General features: G+C 42.1%; 2 protein-coding genes across 2 annotated transcripts; one reads left to right on the forward strand and one right to left on the reverse strand.

Moving 5' to 3' along the window:
- Window positions 1–367: 367 nt before the first annotated feature.
- AK6 (adenylate kinase 6) lies at window positions 368–3,797 on the reverse strand. The gene is made up of 4 exons (XM_084278786.1): window positions 3,710–3,797; window positions 3,315–3,373; window positions 3,082–3,227; window positions 368–1,911 (listed from the first exon to the last, which is right to left on the reverse strand). Exons 1-4 carry the CDS (start codon window positions 3,744–3,746, stop codon window positions 1,722–1,724), a joined length of 432 nt encoding a protein of 143 aa, XP_084134912.1. The 5' UTR covers window positions 3,747–3,797; the 3' UTR covers window positions 368–1,721.
- A 4,640-nt stretch (window positions 3,798–8,437) lies between these two features.
- Window positions 8,438–25,589, forward strand: RAD17 (RAD17 checkpoint clamp loader component). Its single transcript, XM_084278977.1, has 13 exons — window positions 8,438–8,452; window positions 8,936–9,072; window positions 10,184–10,236; window positions 10,331–10,456; window positions 10,546–10,615; window positions 11,240–11,351; window positions 14,003–14,197; window positions 18,059–18,147; window positions 18,743–18,889; window positions 19,351–19,497; window positions 20,200–20,320; window positions 21,671–21,728; window positions 24,345–25,589. The coding sequence occupies exons 1-13, from the start codon at window positions 8,440–8,442 to the stop codon at window positions 24,610–24,612; spliced, it is 1,536 nt and encodes a 511-aa protein (XP_084135103.1). The 5' UTR covers window positions 8,438–8,439; the 3' UTR covers window positions 24,613–25,589.
- The last annotated feature ends 1,175 nt before the right edge of the window (window positions 25,590–26,764 follow it).

Consider the following 26,764-nt stretch of genomic DNA (forward strand, 5'->3'; position numbering starts at 1 on the left):
GTTCGGGCTGACGGTAAACATGGCAAGACGAAACATTAAAGCGCTGAACGGGTCTGCCGCCGGCAAGGGGGCGGCGGTGGCCGGGCGTGGGTGGCAGCGCCTCGGTGACATCCCCCCCCCCCTCACACCCTCGTCCCGCTCCCCCCTGCTCCTGCCCGCCCGCGGACCCCCGCCCGCAGCCTCCGACCCACCTGCCCGCCCGGCCACGGCGCTGCCGGTCCCGCCCCGGGGCGGGAGCGCTGCCGGGTCCCGCGGGAGCACCACGTCCCCCGCCTCGCAGCCGGAAAACGAGCAGACAGCTCCCCGGCAGGCTGCTGGGAGCGCAGAGACGGAGCGAGAGCGGAGCCTGTTGTTTGGTTTTGGGTTTTTATTTTTAATAAGAGGTCTGTAGCCTGCTTACAGCCCCCACACCGGCTACAGCAGCGCTTACAAATATCCCCACCAGCCTCCAGAGACACGATGCTACAAATCGCAGTCGTTCCAAGCGTTCCCAGGAATCGGGGTTGTCCAGACACTGCCAGGGCAGAGATCGGCCCCCCCTATCCGGTTTCCCATTCAAGCAATAATGCTGCTGAAAGCGGCTGCTCAAGAGCAACACGTGTAGGTGTGTGTTTCCACCTTTGGTCCAGATTCTGCAAAGCAAAACTACACATCCACCACTCCAGCTTACAGAAGAGTCCCACTGCTGGTGCAGTATTCCTTTCTTAAGTATCAGAAGAAGCCAATACTAGCTTTGGAGTCAAAAATATATATTAAATATGTAACCATAATAGTCTTTACAATATAAATCCCCTAGCAAGAAAAACTTTACCTTTCCAACTCATGTATGTAACAGTTTATTAGCAAGCACTTTCTACGTTTTCTTTCCTGATGCTTTATGAGCTGCCTTTTCAGTAAGGAGAGGTTATTTATTTCTCTTTTGCACAGCCATGCTCTGCCAGGACTTTGGAACAGATGGCTGTCAGTATATTAAATCTAATGATGTTTCGTATTGCTGCAGGTTTGTTATCCTGCCAAAGTGTTTTTTTCCCTAGATAACAGTGGTACGTATGTCCCATGATTAGAACAGAGAGAAAATCATGAAAAAAAAACCCTTGGTGTTTTTTCAAACCAGTGCAGATACAGCCAGTTTCCTTAAATCACAAGTAATTCCCAGTTCTGCACAGTAATTAAAATAATACAAACTTTTACCAAGTAATTTCTTTTTTTCTAAAAAATGCCCTCCTTAAACTGTATCATACAACCCTCACACTACCTTAGTCTCCACACATTCAAGAACAGAGTGGATTATAGCAAGTTTTAGTCTAACAATGCAGAAATTTAACTCCTTTTCAGGTCACAATGATCCTTTAGAAATCACAAAGCTCATTGACTGCCATCAGTTACCAGGATTTCTGTTTTCTTGGGTGGGAGAGGTAGGTTCGGTTTTGATTGTAGGCTCCAAAAAAAATCTTATTTATTGAACTTATTTCCTGCTACTAAGGGCAGCTGTGTAATTTTCATCATTTCATACACTGCCAATTTTCACTCGTGTCAATTCTCCAGTGTGCCTCTCTGAGAATGCTTCAGAGGCTGTTCCAAAGCTTAAATTCAGAACTTTTTTCTAGTCCCCTACCAAACCCAATCACAAGAAAATTAATTTTCATTTATCATACAGAAACTGAATGTAATTTATTAAACCCTCCCAGGAAGAGATCTAGCAGTTACTTTTTCACCAAATGTCAATTGTTGTCCTTTATCCACTGCTCAATCCATTGCATAATCTGATCCAAATTCTTCTCTAGGTCTTCTGGAGTGTTGCTGGGTAACTGGTTTACGATTTCCTGCCTATATGACAACATAGCTTCCTCATAAAGTGTCTGAAAAATTTCACACTGAATGTTGTCTTGCAGCTTTTTCCCTTTGTAGCCCCTACAGAAGAATATTGAGACACAGCCTTAGATACGCAGAGGACTATAAAGTACTCTACAGAGAATCAGCAATTTACACCATAGAAATATCACAGCACCATAGAATCTTTAAGGTTGGAAAAGACCTCAAAGATCATAAAGTCCAACCATCAGTCCAATACCACCATGTGAACTGAACCATGTTAAAGTGCCACGTCTGCACGTTTTTTTAACCCCTCCTAGGATGGTGACTCCACCACCTCTCTGGGCAACCTGTTCCAGTGCCTGACCACTCTGCCAGTGAAGAAATCATTCACAATATCCCATCTGAACCTCTGATGAAACAAAAAAAAAAGTCTTTGATGAAGAGGCCATGAAGATGGTGAGAGGGCTGGAGCACCTCCCCTATGAAGAGAGGCTGGGGGAGCTGGGCTTGTTCAGCCTGGAGAAGGGAAGGCTGTGGGGGGACCTCATTACAGCCTTCCAGTCCCTGAAGGGAGCAGAGAAACAGGAGGGGATTCAACATTTTAAAAGGGCAGACACTGTCAGGACAAGGGGGATGGATTAAAGCTAAAGGAAGATATTAGGGAGAAATTCTTAACAGAGAGAGTGGTGAGGTGCTGGAACAGGCTGCCCGGAGAGGTGGTGGATGCCCCATCCCTGGAGGTGTTCAAGGCCAGGTTGGATGGGGCCCTGGGCAACCTTGTGTAGGTCCAGGCCTGGCGGTTGGTGGCCCTGCCTGTGGGGGGGGGGACTTGGAACTCCATGATCCTTGGGGTCCCTTCCAACCCAGGCCAGTCTTATGATTCTATGAATAAGCCTTTCATTACCTGAAGGGAGCATACAAACAGGAGGAGAATTAACTTTTTAGAAGGGTAGACACTGGCAGGACAAGGGGGAATGGATTGAAGCTAAAGGAGGGAAGGTTTAGATTAGTTATTGGGGGAAGTTTTTTACAGAGAGGGTGGTGAGGTGCTGGAACAGGCTGCCCAGAGAGGTGGTGGATGCCCCATCCCTGGAGGTGTTCAAGGCCAGGTTGGATGGGGCCCTGGGCAACCTTGTGCAGATCCAGGCCTGGAGGCTGGAGGGTTAGAACTCTATGATCCTCGGGGTCCCTTCCAACCCAGCCCATTCTATGATTCTATGAAACCACAGGACAGCACTTTACTCCTTATTCATTCCAGTGACATACCTGCTTTCAAGTCTGTCATACAGAAACGAATTTTCGGTACGAAGTACAAATACGATATGAAACCACCGCTCAGGGAAAAAATCACAGCCATGGTAATCAACAATAACTCCACCCTCACTCATTCTGTCTTCCAGTTCATCAATTACCTTCAAGAGACGCAAAAGATGGGCAAGTTTATCCAAAATTACAGAAAGTCAAAATACAGGAATGGCAGGTTTTGAACCTGGACCTACCCGGTCTTCATCCAAAATTGGGCAATCGTATTCCTCATCAAAACCTTCGTACAGTTCCCCTGCAGCAAAAATAATTTGTGGAGGTTTGTGAAGTAACCACAGTTATTAAAATGGTGTTGTTATGATTATTTCAGAAGGATGCAAAAAAGGCCCCAGTGTCCATATCAAGATATGCTTTGTTTTCAAACCCCTGTCAGGCTGTTGTTCTTGCTTCACGCAAGGTATGTTACTGTTACATAAATGCTTTTTGAACATATGCCACTAGAAACATTTCTGGAAAAGCAAATTAAGTGCATTTTCATTTAATATGTAATAACTGCACGGTAAGAACATAGTGACCCAAAGAAAAAGTATCTGAAGTACTCTGACAGACTACTTCCATTAGTACAGCTTACCTTCTTTTGCCATATCACCCACGTTAATGTAGGTCATCCCGGACCTCAAGGCAAGTTCTTTTCCAAGGGTGGTTTTCCCAACGCCTGGAGTACCTAAAAAGAAAACCCCACTTAAAGCCATGAGAGAACAATATAGAAACCCTATTCAAGCAGCCTTCTGAAGAGCTAAACAGGAAGCCTTTTACCGGGTGATGCAAAAATAAACGCTATTTCGTTTCAAAACACCACCTACGATGGACTAAGCCCGTAACTTTCATGCCGACCAGCCCGGCACCGGCTCTGGCGGAGCCTCACAACGCACATCGCTCCGGGCAGGGAACGGGGCTGGGGCCTCCCCCCGGCAGGCCCAGCCTGGGCCCCGCCACGCTCCCTGATAGCACCCCCACCGCTCCCAGCCTCCACGGGGCCGCTTCGAGCCGTCCCGGGGCCGCCGCGACCGCCGCCCGACCCCATCGCCGCCCCGCACCGGTGAGCAAAATGTTGGGCCGCCTCATGCTGCCGCTCCCGGACGGCCTCCGCTGGTCGCCTAGGAGACACGTGCGCGAGGGCCTCCAGCGCTACGGTCGCAGGCCGATGGCGTCATCAACCGTGCCCGCGGGCGGGCCAGCAGGCAGGCACGCTGAAGGGCAACTAAGAGACGCTGCAGAAGAAGGGCCCCTCGGGAGCTGGGCGGCGCGGTGTTCCGCTGCCGCCTTCGGTCGCCTCCGGCGCCGTCTCGGCTCTGCCCGCCTCGGGAGCCGGGCCCTCCCTTCAGGCGCAGTGGGGCAGAGCGGCGCATGGGCCCCTCCTGGGCTGAGGATGTCCGGGAGCTCCTCGGGAAGGCATGCGGCGCCGGCGGGGGTAGGCCGCGGGGCGGGCTGCGGGGGGGGCTCGGGGGCTCCGGGCGGGCCGCGGCCTAACGACCGCCCCGAGGAGGCTCTCAGCAGCTTCCGGGAGAGTCCGGCCGATGCGCGTAGCGGTGTTTTTATTCCTCGGTCCCTCGTTGGTTCCCCTTCAGTTGCGAGGGGTTGTGGTGCGTGAAGCGCCTGTTTTCCTGCTTGTCGGCGCAGCGCTCGGCCTTACCCGGCCCCCAGGTGAACGTGCAGCTCCAAATAAAAGCAGCTTTTGTTGGAGTAACGTGGGAAGCAAATGCTGCAGAGACAAGGCCTCCTTCCCTGTTTGGTAGCGTCTTTTCCACCCGGATGATATCTTGGAGTGATGGGCTGCTAAGTTGTCTTAAAACACATGTAAACTTAAGTGCTTACAGGCGTTTTGGAGATGACATTCTGCCTATTCTGTTGCTCCCATTTTCATAGAAGTGTGTTTTGGCATGTAATCGGCTATAGTTGCCCTGCTAAAAGGTGTTTGTCAGCAGCAGACAGTGTATGCCCACTATGAAATTATATGAGGGCTATAGGTAGGCTGAAAAGGGTCCCTGGGGTGTAAGTCTTATGCATCTGACCTAGCAGGGTATTTCACAAATCCAAAATTAGATTCTGATGCTATCAGCAGTTTCATTCCTTGTCACTGTCAGACTTGTGCTACATGTGACAGACTTATTCAGGCTCAGCCCACCAAGACACCTCTCACAGCAAACAAATAACAATACTTGATTTTTATTTTGCTAATTATTTTTCCTGTTGCCTATTTCTAACTTCTGTACACAGATGGCAGCATTGTAAATGTTAAAAAAGATTCCATGTACTGAAAACTATGCAGGCACAACATCTTTGTGTGTCTGACCTTAATCCAAAAATGGTATAAATAAACTTACACTGTTTTTTTCATTCTTATCCCTGTTTTAGTTTTAGTACTTTAGTTTGAATGTGTGTAGAATTTCCAACTTGTTGTGATATGCCCATCTACTGCAAAATACCATCCCATGTAAGGCTTAACTTTTTCATTGCTGAACAAGCTTTTGATTGACACATTACAAAAACATAAGCTCCCAGGATTGTTGCTAATTGGTAGGATGCTTTTCGAGGCTGATGAGGTTTTTTACATCTGTGAGATATTCTTGATCATACACTTGATAAAACCCTGGGATTTTCTAGAGACAGTTGTGCCCTGTTAAGGGGAGGAGGGTGCTAATAGCAAACCATTTGTATTCTACCAGGTCACAGATTGGTTGGCACCTTCATTTGATGACTTCTTTGGAAACACAGATATTTCTTCCAGTGCTGTTCCTGTGCTGCCCTCAGAAGGCAACTGTGGAAAGAAAGGGCGGCAGAAGGCGGCGGACTCATCTTCTGTGCCAGAAAGGAGCAAAACCAAAGTTCTGCCTAGAAAAAGAGCCAAGTTGTCTTCGGTGGATCTGCCTTGTAACAAGTCCAGGCAGACCTGGAGCCAGTCTCAGGACGAGCCGTGGGTAGATAGATACAAACCCAAAACTCAGGTGTGAGAGCTGTTCTTTGTGCTGATGTAGTCCAGTGTGCTGTGCTTCTGCTCCTACTCTGTGTTGACCAGGTTCTAGGTATATCCTGTTTTATTAGGGCAGTGTGGTGTAAGTTTACTTATGTAATGTCTGCACTTAAGATTTTAATGAGCTGTGTATCTGTAGGAAATGCCTTTTCCCCCAGGCTTCCTGAGGAGATAAAGCTACTGATGAGTTGATGCTTCCTGTCCATTCACTCCTAAACTTTTAAAGCTGTTGCTGAATCTCAGGCAGACCTGACAGCTTCTGAGTACTAGGAAAATCCACAGCTGAAGAACTGAGAGAGAGCTGAGTTAGTGCAGTCATTTTGGGAAAGATAACAGAAGTTATCTTGTGCGTTACAGGATAGGGGTTAGCAGGGCTGTTAGCATGTTCCAAGTAATTGGCTAATTGCAGTTTGCACTATCTCTTGCTTGATGCATTTTAGGTATGACTTTGTGGGGGGGTGGGTACTGTGATACCTTAGCACTTCAAAGAGAAAGGACTCAAGTCTGTAGGGAACCTGTCTTCCCTCAATCTGCTTGTGGAATGGGTTTTTCACAGTGTGTTTCAAAGATACCAACATGTATGTTAACTGTCTCTTAGATTTGAGTGCTGGTGGTGTAAGTTAGTGTAGAACCTGTATTGTATTAAAATATCTAATAGATAATATCTGGAGGGAAATTCACTTACAAGGCTGAAACCCAAGTAGTGTTAGTGTCAGTGGAGCCCAAAAAAATACCAGCTCCAGCAATAGCTCTAAAACATACTGAGACAACCTGTGAGGAAAGGCTGAGTGACCTGGGACTGTTCAGCCTGGAGAAAAGAAGACTAAGGGGGGACCTTCTTAATGTTTAGAAGTACCTTCAGTATGGAATGCAGGGGAAATGTCCAGCCCCTTTTCAGTGGTCTGTGGGGACAGGACAAGGGGCAATGGCTGCAAGTTGGAGCACAGGAAGTTCCGCACAAACATGTGTAAGAACTTTTTCCCAGTGAGGGTGACAGAGCCCTGGGACAGGCTGCCCAGGGAGGTGATGGAGTCTCCATCTCTGGAGATATTCAAGACCCGTCTGGCCGCCTGTCTGTGCAATATGAGCTGGGGAGCTGCTCTGGCAGGGGGCTTGGACCCGATGATCTCTCGAGGTCCCTTCCAACCCCTATGATTCTGTGATTCTATGAACCATGCAATACTGTAATGTTGTTACTTTAATAATAATAACAACTTCAGTAATAAATTAATCAGCCCCCCAGAAAACCCACACAACAACTGTTTAAAGAAGCAAGCTGAAATTATTATGCTTAACTGTTGCACTCACTTCTGCAAAGCATAAAGTTATGTAACTGGAGTATACACACACGCCATAGTTAGCATATGTTTTGTTCTCTAACGTCTTCGTGACAGTCTTAGTGACCAAGAAGTGTATATACATGTCTCATATAATTTAATCTTGCCTTAGAATGATCTTGCAGTGCAAAAGAAGAAAATTGAAGAAGTTGAATCCTGGTTGAAAACACACATACTTCAGAGGCAGCCAAAGCAGGTAATCTTGCTAAAACTTGCAGGTGGAGGTACAAAACCACACAAACGAGCTGGATTTAGTTTTATTTTAATTTCAGAGAAAAACATTAATGTACAAATAGCACTTAGATATCTACTGCAATATCAAAAAAGATTTCCTGTGTTTAGGACTTAGGCTGTGAAGAGATGGGTTCTGATTCTGCTCAGAAATACTATTTTCTAGCATTTGTTGAGTACATACCTCTCCAGTGTGTGCTTGTAACTGCATTTTACTCTCCCACAGATTAATTTTCAGTATCAATTTCCCAGTTGCACTGACTTGAATGTACTAGGATGTTTTTAACCTCTTCATTGATACGTGATATTGTCATTTACCAGACTTACCTAGTGTTTTTCAGACCTGGTTCTGCAGTTCAGTATGTTGGTAGTTTACATGGTGTGCAGTTAAGAGATACATTAAAATCCAAGAGCAAGGCTAGAGTTCTGGTGTAGCTCTGTCAGCATTCTTAACAGGTAAATTAGTAGCACAAAATATTTAACTCAGGCTTTTTACTGGGAAAAGAGAAGCATTACCAGAAAAACCATAGAAGAAAATAATCCAATATTCAACCTCAGCCAACATTTCTGGGTTTATTTGTCATGTTTGGGATTTTTTTTTCTTTTTTCCTGTGACAGGGTGGCTGCATTTTACTTCTAACTGGTCCTTCTGGCTGTGGAAAGACTGCCACTGTACAAGTATTATCAAATGATCTTGGCATCCAGGTGCAAGAATGGATCAATCCAATATCTTTAGATTTTACAAAAGAAGACCTAAGAAATATGTTTCACCGTGGTAAGTATTTTGATTCATTTTTTCTTCCCCTTCTGGTTGCATTTGTGATTTTTTTTAATTCTTTCTTTTTTTTAAAAAAATTCTTTTGTGTCTGTCACACGTAAAGTCAGATCCACATCCATGTAAGCCAAATCCTTAATAAGAATCTTTCTTTTCCTTTTATCTGAAAAAGGATTTTGGTTTCTTTTTTTTACAGTGTTTACTCCAAAATAATTTCCAATGCAAATCAGTGTAATCACCTGGTTATCATTTGATAACAGGCAATAATTTGATAAAAACAGGCAATTCTGTATTTTCCTGGGTCATCAGTTGAATTGTACACCTTAAAAATTCCTTTGTATTTGTCCTGCCAAAGGGCTTGACTGCTGTTTTTCAATGTCTGCAGTCAGAAAACAGCATGGGTGGGTATTAGTTCTTGTTGGTATTTATATTTTACTTGGTATGATATAGAATATGTATTTTTTAATTAGTTTTCTTTTTCAGACTCAAATTTTCATATGTTTCCGAGTCAGGCCCAAACAGCTCTCTTTCAAGATTTTCTATTAAGAGCAAATAAGTATAACACACTACAGATGCTTGGGGAGTCCTCAAAAAATGATAAAAAGCTTATTCTTGTTGAAGTAAGTGAAAACTTGTGAAATCTTGTTTTGAGCACAGTACCTTTTATTATAATATTGACATGCTAACTGGCTTCAGTTAAGGGATCCGTGTTCCAGAAGTTGGGCTGCTTTGCTGATCTGTATTACTTTTGGAGTCTCTACAGCAGGCTAGAAACAAATTCTACCGGTAATTAAACTATATAAGGTCACAGGCAGAAATTTAAGACTAGTTTGTGCACAGAAATAAGTAATGGGATATCAAAATGTAGATAAGAACAATATTGGAAAGTCACACCCATGTTTCTATCTAACTTCCTCGAAGTGCCTGTGTGTGTGAACAAGGGGAGGGAACTCCCACACACTATTCTTGTTGCTTAAAGATGCAGAAGAGCGTCAGAATTTCATGAGAATTAATACAATCAAAAAACATTTGAAATGTAGCATTCCCTCATGATATGTGGGCAGGAGGGTGTTATTTAGGGGCAGAGATGTGGCCTGTTAGGGGTTTTAAGCCGTAATGGGAGGTACAGGAGAAGACTTTATTTTTACTTGATCATTAGCCTGTTTCAGTAGCATTTTATTTCTGAGCTTTTAATTTTTTTCTGAGAGAGGAATTTTACCATAGTCAAGTTACCTGAAAACTTTCAAGAAAAAGAATAGATGAGAGAAAATTTCTAGCAGAGTAACATGGTGCACAGTACAGCTTAGGAAGTGTGGTTTTCCATGACTTCTCTTCAGGAAGCCACATCCTTGTGCAGGTGCTGTTGTATCTCAAGTAGTGTGTCCTGCCCTCTTCCGCAGTGAAACTGCTCCCTCCAGTGTTTACCTTCTGCATAATAGTAGTCTCTGTAATCACCTAAGGCTGTCTCTTAGGAGACAAAAACAGAAAGAAAAATGTTTCTTTTTAGTTGTTCCTTTTGTTTTTCCGTATTACAGAAATGCTGGTTTATTTTTGTTGGGGTTTTCTTTTGTTCCTGTTTATCTTCAGTGTTAACTGCATTCGAGTTTTAAATTAAAGCAAGCTAACTAGGAAGAAAAAAAAATGTGGAGCAATGTAGTGTGCCCTAACAGACTGTGGGAGAGAGTATTTACATCTGAATGTAATGACAGCTGTTTCATTTGCTTTGAATAGGACATACCTAACCAATTCTGTCGAGACCCCAGCAGTCTGCATGAAATTCTCAGGTCAGTGGCAAGTAAGATTTTTAAGTGTTAACTGTAGCCACTTGCAGTAAGCTGGAGCTTGATTCCTGTTGTGCTTGCTTGTTTTTCAATTTAGGAGATATGTTCGTACAAGCAGATGTCCCCTTATATTTATCATCTCAGATAACTTCAGTGGAGACAGCAACCAGAGGTTGTTATTCCCAACGGACATTGTAGAGGAGTTGTGTATATCTAATATTAGGTAAGATCCTTTTATCTCATTAAAACTTGATGGAAATGAATAAGAAGCCAGAAACTAATTGATTATTTTTTTTAAATGAAATTCAACAGTTTCAAGCCTGTTGCACCAACAAATATGATGAAAGTTCTTAATCGAATAGCTGCAACAGAAGCTGGTATGGTAAGTTGTTGAAACTGGTAACTTCTGTGCAGTGCTTAGGATCAAAAGATTTCAGACTTTTATAATCTGAAATATATTATATATATTTATTACTGTAGTTGTTTGATTTTTGATAGGAGACCCCTACAACCATCAAACCCCCCCCACCCATCCTCCCCAACAGAAAACAAGGAACAAACTGGAATGCTTTCTTGTTTTTAAGACCAGTTTCACTTGATCCTTGTTTTAAATCTTCAAAGCTACTTCTGAAAATCCTTCTGCTTATTACACAAACTGTGTATATGAAACATAAATAGGAATAGAAGTAACTCTCATTCAGCAAGGCCAGAAGAAGTCACAAGCTTAATCCTGTATTACTCCATTTTGGTTACAAGCAAGTCTAATCCTGAGCAACAGTTTGCAAAGAATTGTGAGCATTATTCTCCTTACTATTGCTATAAAAAGGTGGTAATGGGCTTAAATAGATTAAATGTTTTAAAGTTAGCAGTATTATATGTTTGGAGCACATGGTCATGTAGTCTCTTTATGTTTTATATCAGAGGTGGGTCCTCACAGCCATAGTAATATTAAAATACTCCTTTTCCTGCTTTTTCTTACTATTTTGACTGTTGCTTTTCCTTGTAGAACAGAGAAAGAAATTATACCCTTGACAGAACTACTCTGGACTTGCTCTGCAGAGGTTGTTCAGGTGATATAAGAAGTGCAATAAACAGTCTTCAGTTTTCTTCTATGAAAGGTAAATACCTGTGATTTTGTGAAGTGAATGATACTGTGACCATTTCTGGTCTAAATGTGTTCACTGTGGCAGCACAGCTAGGCCAGCTGTGCAAAAGGTTTTTGATGAGCTGCTCTGTATGAGGAATAAAAGACACAGAGTTTGTGGGTTTGTTTGTGGTGGTTTTTTTAAACTGAAAATGTTTAATGACTTACATGTAGTCTTCAAACTGAGTAACTGCTGTGTGTTTACTGATCACAACTTGTATGATGCAGCCTTCATTTGAAAGGACCTTTTCATTGCTTGGTTCTTCATTCTTCTCAATATCCTTATCTCTGCCTTTAAGGCATTTCTGAAGTGGTCCATTGATTTTTGTATACAGCATTTCTGTAGTGATTGATTTTTGCCTTGGCATTCCTGCAGCTGTTGGTAAATAACTTTACCTACTGTGAAGTTATTGAGTGTATTACAGAATAACTTTGACGTTCAGTAGTTTTTAGTAGCCCAGAATATTTGCTTGGACGATGCTTAAATCAGACTTAATTTGGAATTATTTTAAATGTTCCCACATGGAAGGAAAACAGGAGACTTGCTGTCATGTCTTTAATAAGTGTTGGATGTCAGCAATTGTTAAGAAACCAATGGATATGAGTTCTAGAATCCATTGTTTTAAAAAGTAGTGCTTTGGCACATGTAGTTCTTTCTAAGAACTGTTATATGGTGACAGCATTTATGTTATTTGTGTTCAAGCTAGAAGGAAATGAATGCCACAGTTGTCTTTGGCTGTACATTTTAGAGCTTGTGATTACCTTGTTGCTTTTATTTGTATTCCCTCCCATTCACCTTGCAAGTAGAAAAGGTGCTCGTGGAATACAGAATTAAGTGTAGTGTCAAGTACTTGTTGTAACAGGTAGTGTGCAGTTTGGGTCTTAGAATGTATTGAAATTAACCTAGTTATGTTTGTGAAATTATGTGAAAGAGTTGTGCTTCAAGGTTTCACTTGCAAAGACAGAAACTAAATTCTTATGTCTTCTGGTTTACTAAGTTTTTATTGTTCTGTTTCAGAAAAAAAAGAATCCTTTCAGTAAAACCATTTTGATGGTAATGCCACTGAATTAACAAGTTAGGGATGGCAGAGCTCACTGCTGGATACTAATTAGCATACCCTAGAAAAGCTAGTCTAAAAATGATCAGTTTTGTGTATTGTATTTCTTTTTAAATAACCTTGGAAATGTAAAAGAAAGAAAGTTACAGAGAACTTGGGAGAAAACAAAGGCATATGGATTGACAGCTTGTGTGCATGACATCTCAGAGTCACGTAGTCAAGTCATACCACACTGAACAGCCTCCTCTTGCATTTTCTCTAGCAATCTGAGAAGAGATGCCTCCTTTATGGTGGGTTGACCCTGGCTGGAGGCTGGATACCTACCAAAGTAACTCCCTTCCTCAGCTGGGTGAAGGGGGAGAGAAGATAGAGCAAAAGACTCATGGGTTAAGATAAGGACAGGGAGACACCGTTCAGCAGTTACTATCACAGGCAAGGCAGACTCAACTTAGAAAAATTTATTTATTACTCAATAGAGAGTAGGATAATGGGAAATAGAACCAAATCTGAAACCCTCTCCCCCACCCCTCCCTTTTTCCATGGCCAACTTCACTCTCCATTTCTCTTCTCCTCCCCAGTGACAGAGGGGAATGGGGAATAGGGGTTGGGGTCAGTCCTATCCCATGACATCAGTCCCATCCCAAGCCACCCCTGCGTCTTTCTCCTCCGTCTATCCACCCTTGCCATGCAAACTCAAGGCAATGTTGAATGTATATATATAAGTTTTTCAGGTATTTCTGTTGGGGAAATGACATTTTGTCATTTACACAGTGATATTTTGTACATTTTTGAGACACCAAACCTCCTTGTTCATCTCCTGAGAATGCAATATTAGGTTTTGTATTTGTATAATTTATGTCTTTACTTACATGTGTGTAAACACAAGTGATACATTCATTTTTAATGGTATTGATGGGTAAAATGGATCTATGGTAATGGTTGGAGAAAAGAAAAATGACTACTTAATAAGTTCTCTTAGTTTGACACCAAACATTCACCTGCTACTAACACTGTTAGTGAAAAATGTGAAGTTTTAAATTAGACCAGAAGTGTGTTGTTTTGGTTGTTTTGTTTTTTTTTTTTTAAATTATTGTTCCTTGGAGCTCAATACTTTTTAGAGCCTGCTAATTTCCAGAATGTTTTGACTAAATTGACTTTTTTGTTGGCTTACGTTTCAGTGAAGGTATTATACAGATAATTAGAAAATAAATTCATAAGTGAACAGAATGTAACTGAAATACAATTTACATGTAGTTGTGCTTGTTTATAAAGAAGAAATTTGTAAGAAAGACAGATTGAGGAAGCATCAAAATGAATAAGCAAGAATAGGTCACTTTGAAGACAGATATTTATTATTCAGAAAAGTACTTGTCACCTTAGCTGTGGCTTAAGGGACAGAAGTATAATGAAACATGCTAGTTTAGGTTAATGAGTCTTCTGTTATTACTCCTATTTATACAAACCTTTCCTGTCCTTGTTTGTTGGTTTAGAACGTTAGCAGTTGCAATAGAATAGAAAACTCTTGGATTCGTGTGCTTTTTTCACTGTACTTTTGCTTTATTGATAGACTGTTCGTTGGAGAAAGAGTTCTGGTCAAGGAAGAAAAAGAGCTCCACACTGAAATGTGAAGCAGCAGCAGTATCTAAAGTAAGAAAGAAAAGTAAACCTGATGCTTCAGAAGACCAAGAAATACAAGCTATAGGTGGCAAAGATGCTTCTATCTTTCTTTTCCATGCTCTGGGGAAAATCCTTTACTGCAAAAGTAAGTAAGCTTTGACTTACTCTTGTTTTCAATGAGTAAAGCCTATAAGCTGCTGATAGTTGGATTTGCTAAAGTTGGGCTTAGGGTGTCCTCTGATGCTCAGGTTTGGTCAATAATAACAGTATAAAACCAGAAACCGAACTTTTGTGGTAACTGAGGTTGCAGCTGTTTGTATCTGTTGGGTAAATAAATACTTCATTAAGATGTACTACATATATGCAATAAAATTGTCTAAGTGGTTGCATTAGGTCCTGCACACAAAGCTGGATAGATAGCTGGCACATCTGTTAACTTTAGACAGAAGCAAAACTTGCTGTTGTGCAGAACTATACATTGTTGTACAGTTATGTTCTGTACTTGTCTACATTCCTACAGGCTACAGTCTTGTAGCTGCTGCCATCCTGATTTATGTACCTTCCATCTTTTCCTCCTGCATGTGCTCCCTCTCCTTTGTGGTCTGAAAACTCACAGAATCACAAGGTTGGAAAAGACCTTTGAAGATCGAGTCCAACCATTCCCATCCTACGCTAAACCATATCCCTAAGTACCTCATCTACCCTTTTTTTAAACACACACAGGGATGGTGATTCCACCCCCTCCCTGGGCAGCCTGTTCCAGCCCCTGACAACACTTTCAGTAAAAAATTTTTTTCTAATATCCAATCTGAACCTGCCCTGGCACAGCTTTGTGCCATTTCCCCTTGTCCTATCTCCTGTCACCTGGCTGAAGAGACCATCGCCCACCTCTCTACAACCTCCCTTCAGGTAGTTGTAGCTGGTGATAAGGTCTCCCCTCGGCCTCCTCTTCTCCAAGCTAAACAGCTCCCTCAGCTGCTCCTTATAGGATTTGCCCTCCAGCCCCTTCACCAGCCTGGTTGCCCTTCTCTGCACTTGCTCAGGGACCACAATGTCCTTCTTTTGGTGGGGAGCCCAGAACTGGACACAGTACTCAAGCTGTGGCCTCACCAAGGCCGAGTACAGGGGCACAATTACCTCCCTAGACCTACTGGCCACACTGGTTTTCATACAAGCCAGGATGCCATTGGCCTTCTTGGCTGCCTGGGCACACTGCTGGCTCATATTCAGCCTGGATCCTCCTTCCGGCTGTTCTTACATATGGGTGTCACTTCTGCCAGCCTCCAGTCGAGTGGAACTTCCCCAGTCTGCCAGGATTGGGACAGGGAGGTGATTGTCCCTCTCTACTCTGCCCTCGTGAGGCCCCATCTGGAGTCCTGTGTCCAGATCTGGGGCCCCCAATACAAGAAGGATGTGGAACTGTTGGAGAGGGTTCAGAGGAAGCCACAAGGATGATTAGAGGGCTGGAGCAGCTGCCCTACAAAGAGAGGCTGAGGGAACTGGGCTTGTTCAGCCTGGAGAAGAGAAGGCTGTGGGAGACCTCACTGCAGCCTTCCAGTACCTGAAGGGAGCTTATAGGCAGGAGGGGATTCGACTTTTTAAAAGAGCAGATAATGGCAGGACAAGGGGGAATGGACTAAAGCTAAAGGAGGGAAGGTTTAGATTAGATATTAGGGGGAAGTTTTTTTACAGAGAGAGTGGTGAGGTGCTGGAACAGGCTGCCCAGAGAGGTAGTGGATTCCCCATCCCTGGAGGTGTTCAAGGCCAGGTTGGATGGGGCCCTGGTCAGCCTTGTGTAGATCCAGGCCTGGAGGTTAGTGTCCCTGCCTGTGGCAGGGGGGTTCGAGCTCTGTGATCCTTGGGGTCCCTTCCAACCCAGACCATTCTATGATTCTGTGATTGCTGGTAGATGATGGAAAGGGGGTTGGCAAGCACATCTATCAGCTCTCTCAGCTGCCTCGGGTGAATTCCATCAGGTCCCATTGACTTGTTAGTGTCTAACTGGCCAAGTAGGTCGTTAATCATTTCCTCCTTACCCATGGGAATTATGCTATTCTTCCCCTCTGTCAGCCAGATCCTGAGGATGAGTACTCAGGGAATAACCACCTTTACTACTGTAGACTGAGGTAAAGAAGGAGTTAGGGACCTCAGCCTTGTCCTTATCCCTTGTCATTAATGTTCCCTCAGCATCCAATAAGGGCTGGAGATTCGCCTTGACCTTCCTCTTACTGTTAATGTACCTGTAGAAGGACTTTTTAGTATCTTTTACAGAACTGGCCAGTCTGAGTTCCAGTTCAGCTTTAGCCCTTCTGACTTTCTCCCTACATGATCTCACTGAATTCCCATAGTCGGCCCAAGACACTTGTCCCTTCTTCCAAAGCTCATCTTTTTCCCTCTTTTCCCGAAGATCTTCCTGGATCTCCCTACTCAGCCAAGCTGGCTTCCTTCCTTGCCAACTCCTCTTCTGACAGACTGGGACAGCCTGTTCTTGTGCTGCCAAGATTTCCTTCTTGAGGAGCAGCCAACCCTCTTGGGCTCCTCTGCCCTCAAGGGCTGCCTCCCAAGGAATCTTATTGAGCAGCTTCCTGAACAGACCAAAGTCAGCCCTATGGAAGTCTAAGGTGCTTGTTCTGGTGCTTCCCTTTCTTACTTCTCCCAGTACTAAGAATTCAATCAGCTCATGATCACTATGCCCCAGGCATCCTCCAACCTTCACATCCCCCACTAGGCCTTCTCTGTTAACAAACAACAAGTCCAGCAGGGCACCTTCCCTGGTGGGTTCATTCACCATCTGGGTCAGGAAGTTGTCTTCCAAACACTCCAGGAATCTGCTAGACTGCTTCCTCCCTGCTGTATTGTACCTCCAGGAGACATCTGGTAAACTGAAGTCCCCAATAAGGATGAGGGCTAGTGATCGTGAGACTTCTCCCAGTTGTTTAAAAATCAACTCATCAGCTTCCACCTCCTGATCAGGTGGTCTATTGTAGACTCCCATCACTCTGCTTTTATATTTTTTTTGGCAGGGGGGTTGGACCCGATGATCTCTCGAGGTTCCTTCCAACCCCTATGATTCTGTATCTCCTTGTTTTCGTTTTCCTTTGAACTTTACCCAGAGGCACTCAACCCTTTCATCATCATACTCCAGCTCCAGGCAGTCAAAACATTCTGTGAGATACAGGGCTACCCCACCTCCTCTCCTATTCAGCCTGTCACACCTGTATAGTTTATAACCAGCAATTGCAGCATGCCTGTCATGTGAATTGTCCCACCATGTTTCAGTGATGGCAATTACATCACAGTCTCCCTTAGTAACAAGGGCTTCTAATTGCTCCTGTTTATTGCCCATGCTGCGTGCATTGGTGTAGATGCACTTCATCTGGTCTATAACTCCTCCGCTTCTCTGTCATAACCTTGTTTCCCTTTCCTCTTCTCCAAAACACTTTCTACCTTACTACAACTGAAAGTTCTACTTTTTATACACAATCTGCTCCCTGTGTGTGGCTACAGTACTATCTTTGTAACATTTAAAAAAACTATAATTCATAAGCATTTGGTATTTACTAAACTGATACTGTTTCATTCAGCTAAATCATTTTGGAAGGAATTCACAGTATCAGTTCCACAATCAACTGAGGAAAAATAGTGAGATGAGGGAATATGAAATAAAGTAGATTAAATTTGTTTTATGAAGTGTAATGTAATAAATTACATGTTGTTGACTATGCAATATTGACTGGATAATTGTACTTTATGCCTGCATCAGGATCTTTTGGGCAACTGAAAAATGGCATAATCTAGCTGCTGGTAGAGTTGAGAGTTGCTGAAAAAGGTGCTCAGTATATGAGAAGACGACTATTCCCACAGTTACAAATCTCTGTTCCTGCTACTTTTTATTCTGATTCTGAATATTTAATCTGAAATGTGTCTTCTGTCTTTTTTGATTATATGTAGAAATGTAACAACATTTCTGATGGTAAAAGACTAAAGATTTTTAAATCCTTTGTAGGAGAACCAGTGTCAGAATCAGAATGTCCTTATCTGCTGCCTGCTCACTTGTCAGAACACCGTCGAGATACCTTGCTTATTCAGCCTGAGGTACATCTACAGGATCTACTTGATTTCAGTGTGGTTTGGAGGGAAAAAACCTAACCAAACAGCAAGCCAGAGCGAACAAAAAGTGATTGATGCCAATTCTTAAGCACATTGGTTTTACCACTGAGCTTAATATAGGTGTATTCAGTCTGCCTCATGATTAATCTGGAAGGGACCTCTGGATGCTAACTTCAAAGGCAGATTACATTCCCAGGTTCTTTATCAGTTGAGTTTTGGAGTGTCTCCAGGGAGAGACATTCTCTCACCTTGCTGACCGACTGGTGGAAGGTAGACTTTCCCTCTCTGCAGCCTGTGGTTGTTGCTGCTCATCCTTCCCTGTGCATTGCCAATGGGAGTCTGAGTTCATCCTTCTGTTACCTCTCATTAAGAGAGTTGAGTTGATGACAGTGATGGCTTCTCCCTCTCCATCCCCACTGTTAACCCCCTCTGGAAGCAAACCAGCCCCCCTTTTGTATATAAGCATCCCTTCATAGATCACATGTACCAGCTCCCTAATCACCTAAATGCATCATAGCTTTTATAGGATCCTTTTCCCTGTGTGAAAGCATGACTGTTTGTGTTTGTTTTTTCTTAATAGGTTATTGTGGAAAAATCACATATATCTGGAAGCATGTTTAATTTATACCTTCACCAGAACTATGTAGACTTCTTCTCTGATATAGATGATGTAGTGAAAGCCAGTGAATATTTGAGCAGCGCAGACGTCCTTTGTAGTAACTGGAGTGTAAGTGTCATTGTTTTATACACAAATGCCTTTTTTTGTATATATTCTAGACATTGAGCTTCTAAATTTTCCACCTAAGTGCTTTATGAATGGTAGCAACTTTCTTAGAAGTCATTTAAGAATTAAGCTGTATCACTTACAGTATAGGTGACTGAATGGTTAATGGTAATGAACAACAGCTATAGAAAACATGCAAGTCCAACCTTTTGTCCAGCTTCCCTCAGTATTTTATCATAGTGGGGTATAATGTTTGTAAATTGTTCTACAAAGGGATTTTAACTAGAACATGTGTTGGAGATTGTTGGATTGGTTACTTTGAAGTAGCGTTTTCTTTCACTGCCTTTGAGTAGAAGCTTCACAGTAATCCCAACATGTTCACTGCAGTTCCTGAGTGTGTTTTGGTTCAAATGAGACATGCTGTACAGAGAGCTTGAGTTCACATAATGCCCCATTTCTTTTAGACACAGCTTGTGATGGAGAAGTACAGTGCATCCGTGGCTACCCGAGGGGTGATACATTCAAATACATCCAGAGCCTTTGCCCACCAACAAGGAGGAATGGGGTTCAAGCCTTTACATAAACCACAGTGGTTCTTTATCAATAAAAAGGTAAATGATGGATAATTTTTTTTGTTCATTTATTTATTTGGTCTTTGAAAGGTATGACAATTAAGTGGCATAAAGGAGATTTGCACACAGAGCTAAATTTGTCAAATACCCTATTTTGATATAAGATACTTTTAAGTACCTTGAGGAATTCTGTTCGTTATTCCTTGAATGGAAAAATTAAAGCGTCTGGCAAATGTGATTCATGTATCCAAGTTGGCATACTGCTGGGAGAGTCTTAATGGGGACACACAATTAGTGTTGAAATACTATGATGGATTCCTAAAAGTTTAAATTTTTATATAGTTTAAATCACAATTAACTGTTGTGTAAATTTAACAGATGACTGCTGTTACATTTTGTGTTCATGAGATATTACCTTGTTCATGAGATACTAAAGGCCGTGGCAATTATTTACTTTGGAACTAATATCTTAGTGTAATCTGCCAGAAAATACTGGCCTGGATGGGTGGGGAATTCCATAATCAAGAGAGAAATATTTTCTGGAAATGTTTATGCCCAGCAAATAGCAAAACCGAAGGAATTTACCTTTTTTAAGTTACCTCTAACCGCTTATATTTTTTGTGGTCTCATCTTCAGTAGCTGGTGTGTAATCATGCAGCAGGGAAGAAGAAAGTCTGTCTTTTACGGTATAGAATATCAACACTGATAATGATTTTCCCACTCTTTTTCCAACTCTTACAGTATCAAGAAAACTGCCTTGCTGCAAAATCTCTCTTTTCAAGCTTCTGTTTACCACCCGAATGTCTGCAGACAGAGCTACTGCCTTACCTTGCTATGTTAGCAAATCCAATGAGAAACCAAGGTGAGATGGGTCTAACTCTTGCATTTTGGACTCTTGGTTGTTTGGTTTGGGTTATTTTTCTTGATAACTAAAGCATACTGAAGAATTTTGTAACCCAGAATGTCAGTGCTGCCTGCGCTTTTGCCTCAGTTAAAAATACTTATGGTATATGCATATAGCTGATACCCAGTAGTGTTTCTGGTAACACAGCCAAAATTAAACTGTCCTGTTAGGTTTGAAACAACGTCAAGAATGTCTTTAAAACTTACTTATTTTAATTCCTTCAGTTATGTATCTCTCTTGGCAGAAGTGAGGCATACATGGTGCTTTATAAATGCATAAGATGGGGTCCTTGTGTTGGAGTATTTGAAATCATTCTTCCCTTTTTTTACTGCATGGAATTCTGCTATCTCTGTACTTCTGAGTTTCCTCATGTTCCTCTCTCACTCTTAAAGTCCTTGCACATTTTTTTCTATCAGCCCACATATTTGCTTGTCTGGCTGGGTCGCATCAACAAACTTGCTTATCTCCTTCTTCATCCCCTTTTTTCATAGAGTTATGTTTAAGAATGTACTGCTTAGCCCAGGCCCTAGCACAGGTCTCTGCAGAACTGTATTAGTAATTCTTCTCCATTGCAAGAATTAAGCATTATCTCATAACCCTTCCCCCATTTCCTATTAATTAATTATTTATCAGGCTATTAATAATTCCATTATTCTCTTAAGCATAAGGCCTTTTAAAAAATACTTTACTAGAAGATTTGGTGAAAAGACTTTTGGAAACATAGTAGGCTTTATTAACTTGATCTTTGTTGCTTACTGACTCCTTTCAAGAGACATCAGTAGACTTAAAACTCTGTAAACATAATTTCTCAGGTAAATAAAATCCAAGTCTGCAGTGCATTTTTTTTTTTACAAAATAGTGTAACCTGAGGTAATTTAATGGTAGAGAGACAGTTCATGCAGAGAAATTAACTTTGTATGGTGCATCATCCAAAAATTACTCTTTGGACAGCTGGGTTGCTTATGCTATGCTAATTACTTGTCATAAAAGGTGTTATGTCTTTGCCTTGCCATCAGGATGAACTAACTTTCCAGCCTGGAATAATAACTGCATCATAAATACTCAGTTGAGGAACGTTGGGGGTGGTTTCTTATGTGTAGGCAACCTGTAAATATGTTATGGTAATGTGATTAAAGAGCTTGGGAAAAAAAAAACCAACACATGCATGCAGTGCTTGGTTATCCAAAGTATTGCAGATCTGTACAGGTAATGCTTGACTAAACTTATGAATTAGTAAATATACTGAAAAGCAAATTGTATGTGCATTATGATCTACCCAATATGATACTGGTGATTCTTTGTCCATAGCTCAAATTGCTTTTATCCAAGACGTTGGGAGGCTACCTCTGAAACGACATTTTGGGAGGTAAACTTGACTTCTGTCTTTTTCTTAAAGAAAGTGAGACTTCCTTTCTTTCTTTCTTATTATATTAAGGAAAAGAACCCTTTCATAGACAAGTATCTTCAATATGTATCTGTTGTGAGCTGCCGTGTCCAAAACCCAAGGTTTGGAAGATTACCAGGGCCCCGAGGCGCTGGGAACAGGCTGCACACTGATAAGGTGAAAAGCAATCAGCACCCTTTGTTCAGGCTAGTGGCTTCTTATATACGTCTGAGAGTTCCATAGCTAGGGGCCAGAATAGGAGGGTGGAAGGCCATCTGTACCCTATCAGGTCTTTATCACCACAATGTAATTTCGAAGTGCCATGAGATCTTGTTACAGGGTCTCACTCCCAAGTTTTTCAGCCCCTTGTCAGTGAATTCTTAAGGCTGTTTTTGCAAGCGCAAGTACCTGTGGCCTTGATCAGCTGGCCAGGCTCCCATATGTATCTATGGTGTGGCATTCTCCATCACTTGCAGCATGATGATTTTTGTATTTTGCCTGTTAAAACTTTTTCCAGTTCTAGTCTAATTTTCATTACAATGTTGGTAAGTAACATCTTTCCAATAGGATTGCTTTTAATCCTTGTTAAGCAATTCTTCTCCATTGTACCAAATACTGGCTCTGTCCTAGACATTATTTAATTTTTTCCAGTGCACAGGGTGAACAAAGTTTGTGGGGTTTTTTTACAACAAAAGCATGAGAGTAAGACTGAGCTGATTCAGAGTAGAGTGTGCTTCACCTGTCGTTTATCTGGACATAAGACAGTTTATGATATAACTCTTAACACATGCATGAACACAGAATGTTCTAAGAAAGTATTTCCTTAGAAACAGCTGTATATCAATGGAACACTAAAAATACTCTAACAGGTGTTTTCTCTGAAATGAGGTAGCAGCACTGCTTTTTCTTTTGTGGAATTTTTGCCTGTTGGACCGCTTGAGAGGCAAACTGTGTTTAGAATACATTTTTCTAAAATGAAACTATAGCCACCGAAGTGCCTCTGTGTTAAACACTGGAAAAAAAAAATCTTATTTCAACTGTGAGATTGTAGTGCACAGATTGTGTAGGGCTTATGTGGTGACACAGCATGACATGTGATGCTGTGAGTCTAGTGAGCTTTCTGAATCCCAGGCATCGTTCAAACTCTAGAGCCTCAGTAACGTGTCTGTAACCTTGATATCTCTGAAACAGAGTTTTAATTGCGTCTTTTTCTTGTAAAGGATCAAGATCATAGTTAGACAGACATTCTTTCCTTTCTTAACCTAGAGACAGTGTGTTAGGTCATCTGACATAGCACCTTGTATTTATCACTGCGGTGTTGCTCTCTGAGTCTATGAAATGCTGGCCTGTAATATAAAAGCTGTGTTCCCCAACAGCTGTATTAAATGCCATCTTAGTTGTTAGTCATGAAGAAAGGAGTCTCCCTGTGTATTTCTCTGCAATCTTCCTAGTTTAATCCAAAGTGTTTGTAACTTTATAAATGAGTTGTAGGTTTCTTTATGCCGTTAGTTAGATCTGCAGGATACCTTTAAATACTGATAAAGATTTTGTCTGCACTAATAAGTGTGTATCATTTAGACTTTTGCCTGAGGTTAACTTTCTCCTTTCTCTGAGGCAGTATAAAGAAAAATAGGTATTTTAATAAGTATTTGCTTCTTTCAGGAATCCTGATTGACAATAACTTGTGTTTTTAAGGAGTCCTTAAAACCTTCTTATTTCAATAGAAGTAAGGCTATTTTATTTTCTGTTAGATTTATTAATGAAGTGGGGACGGTATTGTAGTAAGAAAACTGTCCTTGAGGAGAGTGTATCGTATTTGATCAGCTGGAATTGGTGTTTTTGCCAGTAACTATTCCCATGTAAAGTGGAAAAAACAACAAAGGAATATTGTTACATGCTGATATAGAGATGCTAAAAACACTGAGAAGTCCAAATAGTAAAAGAAATCATAAAATAAAAAAGAATTCCTTTTTTTTTCCCCTCTCCTTAATTATTTATTTGCCTGTTCCAAGTTAAATTGCTTCCTGTCCTGAAGGATTTTGGCTTTGCTTGGAAAGGATCTCGTGTACCACGGTGGTTGTTTGCAGAGTTAATTGTTTTCAGTTCAAGCAAAACCACTGCCCCTATAAGAAGGAAAATTACAGGGAGAATGGGTGCTGGGAAGGTGACAGAGCACAGACATCATCTGGTGTTCTGCTGTGCTGTGGTTTGCACAGCATGTATGTTAGCACAGTAGTCTCCCTGGGAGGGAGGAACTCCTGTGCTTTCTGTAGGCTGTCACGTAAGCTGTAGAGCTTTGAGTTGTAGGCACAAGTAACTATGCCTAGAGGATGTGCATAAAGCTGTGAAACACAATGCTTAAGCTAGTGATGTAAGCAAAAAAAGCTTATTCCTTGAATTAGCTGTGACTGATGCAGCAGGGTGTTCCTGCCAGAAAATGTGAATCCTTAAGCACCCTCAAGGAAGGGTGGCCCATGTGGTATGTGGGCAGTCTTTTCCATTGCAGCCTCTCTGTGAAAGAGCAGGTGATGTTTGGTTGCTGGGGGGTTTTTTGGGGGGTTTCTTTTTGCAGTAACTGTTGCAATGATGATTTTCCAGGTTAAAGCTTGAAACGCTCACTGACAAAGATCCTGGGATACCAGATGTGTTTGCTGTCTCTGAGGGGGATCATGCCGACGTGCATGCTGTGGAGATGGCTGCACAGATGGAGAAAACCAGAACAAATGAGAATGAATCGGATGGATTTCCTCTCTCTTCTAGCCAGTGCAGTGGAAGTGAACTACCTTGCAGTCAGCCTCAGCCCGTTGCAGCTCAAGCCATCATGGAGGAAGATGAATTAAAAATAGAAGAATATGATAGTGACTGAGTACAACAAAATGTGATCTGTTGACTTGGTTCGAGGTTAATAGGCTACAAAGGCCTTTGCTAAAGAGAGTCTGGTCTGTGCAAAAGTACTGCTGTAGCTCATAGTGGGCTAGGAGGTGACGTCTAAACGCAGCCTGTCAGCGTTGAGACAGAGCCTCAGCTTCCTCTTAACTTGGCAGGAATGGAATGACAGGCTGTTCCCTGCCTCTCATGAGCCTTGAAATAATCCATATGGATAAAAAGAGAGTAATAAATGATGACTAAAAGGAGTTTGAAAGAGACTGTAGATAAGCAGTGTCACTCTTAAGTTATTTTTATTTTTTACACATTTCAATTTACTTTGCAGCTGTACAGTGTTTCCTGAGTACATATTTGATAAGTTGTTGGCATTTGAAAGCTGTATTAGAATTCAGAACCTTCCAAAAAAAATTGCTGTTTGGAAGCTGGGCCCTTCTGAAAGAAGATACTGAAGTGTACCTGCAACCAATTTGACTGTTGATGTAATTAAAACTCCTACTGTGTTAATGTAAGTTTGTACTCTGCCGTACGTAACATACGCTGCACAGCAGAGTGCTTGGGATACCTTTTTGAAAGATATTTTCATGACTTGCAGAAGGGAAAATGTAATGACCAAACATGAGTCCTTCATGTCTGTTGTAGGAAGGTAATGATGTATTATGCAGTTTTTCTCCTTGAATTACAGTTGTGCCTAAGGGGATAAAGTAATCCTGGCCTTGGTAACTGACAGGCAAGGAGTGTGTTGAGCTTGTCTGAATAGACTGTTGAATACCTCACAGTTTCTCTGTAACTGAGATTGGTTTGTATGGCCAAATCTACCATGTTGCTGTATGGTTGGTGATACCACAGGAACAAGAAAAAAACCCAACAAAACCAAGCAACTCCCTGTGTGTGATGCGTGTTTGTGTTTCTGTGTTGCTGATATCCCAGCTTTAGTAGAAGAAAATACATGTTTATCCACCACAGCTGTGGCATTAGTGCTGCTATTAAAGTGTCCAGATGTAGTTATTGCAGCTATTGATTAATTTTGAAGCGGGCAATTACTAAATTCTGTTAGAGCTATACTCATTACAGCAAAGTAAAAGTGTTTTTAGTGCTTGATGGCCCTTAACCCATTCACCCATGTGCATAAGTCAGTGTGTATAAGCAGTTGCAGGTCAGTGCTGAGCTGTGATGCTTTAGGGGGAATATCCAAGTTCCACTGTGGGTCTGTTTCCCATGTCTTCCCTTTCCTTTGAAAGGAAGAGTTAGCCCAGCTTTGCTCAGGCAGTACTTGTGTACTGGTTTTGCCCCAGCCAGCAGCTGAGTGCCATGCAGTTGCTCAGTTGCCCCTAAAAAGGGAAAAAATGAGGGCAGAGGGGAAAGAAAAAAAAAAGGATGGACAAAGGCAAACCTTGTGTGTTGGGATAAGGGCAGCACAGGGAGGGAGAAACAATACTCAACCCTGTCTGGTGGTACACGATGCAGTGTCTCACTGAACTGCACAACTCCCACTGTACAGCATGTGAGGCTGAAAAGTCCTTGACTGCCACTCACTTTGGCCCAGATGTCTATGAACTGAGTTGTTGTCTGACTCAATTCTTTCTGGGGTGCCGTGTTGCCACCAGACTTCGTTTTCAAGGCCCAGGATCTTGTTACTGGCAGTGGCATGGGACACAGGATGTGTTTCCAGCCATCCAGTGGTTGCTTCCACCACTGTAAACACACAGCACTTGCTGTGGTGGGTTTGTGGGAGTGTGATATTATCAATCTGCCAGGCCTCACCATATTTATATTTCCATACCACAGAGGCTTTAACTGCTTGGCTTGCTTGATTTGAGGCACATGTTTCATGTTCATGGATGATCTGTGAGATAACATCCATGGTTAAATCCACCCCTCGTTTGTGAGCCCATCCATATGTTGCAGCTCTTCTTAGATGACCTGGGATGTCCTAGGCCCAGTGAGCTATAAATAATTCACTCTTGTGTTGCCAGTCTGGATCTACCTGAGCAACTTCAATCCTAGCAGCCTGATCCACTTGATGATTGTTTTGATGGGCTTTTGATAACAATGGGGTGTTTTTCCCAGTCATTCCGAATTAGACTCTCTTTTGCCTCCAGTGGAATCAAGTGTGGAGATCCCCCTGCCACACC

This window comes from Gallinula chloropus (genome assembly GCF_964237585.1).
Source record: "Gallinula chloropus genome assembly, chromosome: Z".
Lineage (NCBI taxonomy): Eukaryota > Metazoa > Chordata > Aves > Gruiformes > Rallidae > Gallinula > Gallinula chloropus.